The sequence below is a fragment of the Manduca sexta genome, unplaced genomic scaffold, assembly GCF_014839805.1.
Source record: "Manduca sexta isolate Smith_Timp_Sample1 unplaced genomic scaffold, JHU_Msex_v1.0 HiC_scaffold_1345, whole genome shotgun sequence".
NCBI classification, from domain to species: domain Eukaryota; kingdom Metazoa; phylum Arthropoda; class Insecta; order Lepidoptera; family Sphingidae; genus Manduca; species Manduca sexta.
The window spans coordinates 1-3,403 of NW_023592200.1; the positions used below are offsets into that span (position 1 = coordinate 1).

Sequence of the window (3,403 nt, forward strand, 5' to 3'; positions counted from 1 at the left end):
GAAACAAATCATAATGGCTTGTTCTAACAAGTCTCAGTCCAACAACAGATGCTGTATATGCAGTAAGAGAGAGACTTCTCCCAAATAATATTTTCAACTCCTCCCTATCTTTCTATTTGATTAATTTCGTTGCGAGATAAAGATATATTAGTATTCCCTGAGACTCGCCGAGCTTAACCGCTCGGTATCCTGAAATACGTGCCACTGCTAATCCTGGCGTATAGGAGATGTAGTGATGGTTGTAAGGCCGGGAAAATCTTTCTGTGTATATGCAGTAATTCGAGTCAGCTTGAATCTAGACATTATGAAGGGGTACAACAATGACATTATATGGTATATAAAGAAACAAAAAAATATACGCTGCCTACCTCAAAATCAGCGACAGTGGGTAACCTCTTCCCCATAGCCTTCAAATTCGTCGTTAATGGTTGAATAAATCGGCAAGGCCGGTTCAGTAAAAATGCCACTACACTACACGCCACTGCCGATTGCATGTTACGGGATAGCTTGTAACCAAAACCGCCTCCTATGCGACGGATGTGCACATCGATCCTAGGTAAAATTAATATTGCTTTATTTTAATTTGTTTGCATTAATTATAGTTTAGGAACACTAACGCCATACAAATATTTATATCATACTTATTCGCATCCACATTCAAAGCAGCAGCTATCACCTGCTGAGTTCCTGATATCCATTGCGCTGTCGAGTGCACTTCCAATCCCTCCTCCGTTGGAATCGCGACGCAAGCCAACGTTTCCATAGGAAGTGGCACTGACCATATACCCCTGCGTGGTTCTTTATCACTCTGTCTATATTTGTTCCCCGATCTTGCGCAGTTACTGTCATGAACAGATTATTCCTGCTTGGATCTTTCCTCGCTTCGTCTATGTGAACAATTGGTCTTTTTACTTTTCCGTAAGTCACTTTCACAAGCTTAGCAGCTATGTTAGCGACCTGCTGGACCTCTGCTACTATGATGCCTATAGGCTGATTGTAGAACATGATAGTTCCACTACTCAATACTTCTTCATAATTCGTGTAAAGAACGACGTTATTCGGCGTGAAGGCATTCAAGCCAGGGATATCTTTTGCACTGTAGAATGCTATGACTCCTGGATAGTTCTGGAAATTAGTTGATAGTGACTTATTATTATTAGTATTAAAATATTATGACAGCCTATTTTCATTCTGCAGCAAGAAATAACAGTGTTTGCGTAGGCTTTGGTCAGCTCCTTAAATGTACTGGCATTAATAACATTTCACTCACCAATGCAGCGCTGGCATCAATAGACACAATATTACCACTACCAATAGTGCTGAGGACAAAAGCCCCAAATACCTCGTTGGGATATGCTGGCAAGTCTTCTGTGTACATAGCCTCCGGAACATTGAATCTGGAAATAAAAATCTATGAATTACAAAGGTGCGACTCCCAGCTAAACGGCATAATAGCCGTATTTTTAAAAGTTATTTATTCGTAATTTATAAAACATAATACAGAAAGAAAAAAACGTAATATTTCTAAAATATCTAATCTTTGCTTCAGTTGTTTAATTATTATTTTATGAGAATATTGTTTCGTTAATTTGATAGTGCAAATTCAATAAATGTATAGTTTCCTTTCCTCCCGTTCAAAAAACTCAATTTTAATTTGCAACCAATACTGTAAGATGTAAGACTAGTAAAAAAAAATCAAAAAGACCTAATATTATTTTTTTTCTTAATTATTCGTAGCTCTACGTATTCCCGCCATGACTCATACGCCATAAATGTATTGAACGCATGCTCGAGGCCGTTTCAGCGACAACACAACCTCTAGACATAAAATAAAACGTACACATGGCAGCTATAATGTAAAGATGTATATTATAGCATGATATGTATCCATATATCTGAATAAAATTTTCCATAGAACTAATAACATCTTTGAATCTTAATTATGCATATAGCAGAGAAGTACTCAGATGAATACTTTATAGGTTGACTATAGCTTATTTAGTATTTGTGGATATACATACTCGTAGATCTTTTTCATTTGCTTTGATGTTTCTTAATAATTCATATATCTTTCATTTCCTTGTATTAATGCAACCGAACTGAGTCTTAGAACCTGATTAAAAATATACTGACAATAGGACACATTAAGTACCTCATGCTGCAACTAATTATAATGAATCTTACCAGAGCCTCAACCTTCTGCAGCGGCTGGGTGAGTGGCCACATGGATGTATCAGTCTCAAACACCTGCTGAGATGATGAAACCGGCCTTGATTCACGGAGTTTGATGGCTCCTGATGTGCAACGAGGGTGCAAAGCTGCTTTCGGACACAATGATAACAAACCCTAAAACAATATCATAGAGATTAAATTTAGTTTTATCAAAGTGGTAAGATAACTAAAATGTTGGTCATATACTTTTGAACTGATTCTCATATTGTCTATTTGGTAAAGTTAGGTACAAAATACTTACTTTATAATAAAGTCTACAAGCCAAAGACTTTCTAAACGCTGCGGATGCCTGCGGGGGATTCTCTGCAACCACCAGCTCACTCGCCAATATCTTCAGAGACGCTTGTAAGGTATCGTTCGTGAACAAACTCTTGTCTACTAGAAACTTCTCTGTTTTGAGGCTCGGTTAAAGTTTGGAGAAAGGTTGCCGTAGACAATCCTGGCTTTCTGGACTTTGTTGGCACGGTACAGTTGGTAGAAGAACCCCGCGTTTACCACGGCGTGGACGCTTTGGCTTCTTGCCATTATCTAAAAGTATATCATTAGATGTAGTTTTGTATATTTGCTCCCTGGAATAAAAGCCTGTAGACATTTCCAGGGTGAAATGTATTTTATATTATGCAGGATTTGGTCACTCTCTATATATAGTAAATTTTTTTTCAAATAATTTCAGCAGTGAATTTATTATCGTCTGAAATTTTAAACATTTAAAATTTTTCAAACATCGGATTTAGGTTTGATTCAGTCATATTAGACAAATTTACCAGACTCTATAAAAATAATGTATGTATAACGTATATTAAGCGTTGCGTATACAGATGTAAAATTCAAAGTATGAAAATTCAACATACCTTAAAAGTGACCACCTTATGTGCGTCACTCAGAGGTGGTAGAAGAATGTTCGTTATCACTTTCCCACGCATGCTGGTATTTAGAAACGCCCTCATTGTTAAGATTTCTCGACCTATGATGTTTACTAAAATAATAGTCACGGTCAAGTAAATGATGGTAGGTTAGCTAGGCTAGGGCTCATGTCCTCACCGGTGAGGATCGCGACGCGTTACCCTTCTATTTCCCCCTACTTGCCAGCCCGAGCTGGTTACTTCGGTTTGTACCTAGTCTTTTGTATAAACTTTATCCCCTAATTTAAAAATCTCCATAGTTATATAAG

At 37.4% G+C, this 3,403-nt stretch overlaps 1 protein-coding gene across 1 annotated transcript; it reads right to left on the minus strand.

Annotated features, from left to right (window-relative positions):
- Nucleotides 1-368: 368 nt before the first annotated feature.
- On the minus strand, nucleotides 369-2,157 carry LOC119191327 (xanthine dehydrogenase/oxidase-like). Its single transcript, XM_037445229.1, has 4 exons — nucleotides 2,153-2,157; nucleotides 1,271-1,397; nucleotides 642-1,125; nucleotides 369-552 (listed from the first exon to the last, which is right to left on the minus strand). The coding sequence occupies exons 1-3, from the start codon at nucleotides 2,155-2,157 to the stop codon at nucleotides 673-675; spliced, it is 585 nt and encodes a 194-aa protein (XP_037301126.1). The 3' UTR covers nucleotides 369-552; nucleotides 642-672.
- Nucleotides 2,158-3,403: the final 1,246 nt, after the last annotated feature.

Excerpts from the sequence above, each read along its gene's own strand:
- LOC119191327 (XM_037445229.1), bottom strand. Across the intron at positions 1,126-1,270 it reads TTGATGCCAGCGCTGCATTG|AACTATCCAGGAGTCATAGC; the intron begins GTGAGTGAAATG and ends ACTAATTTCCAG.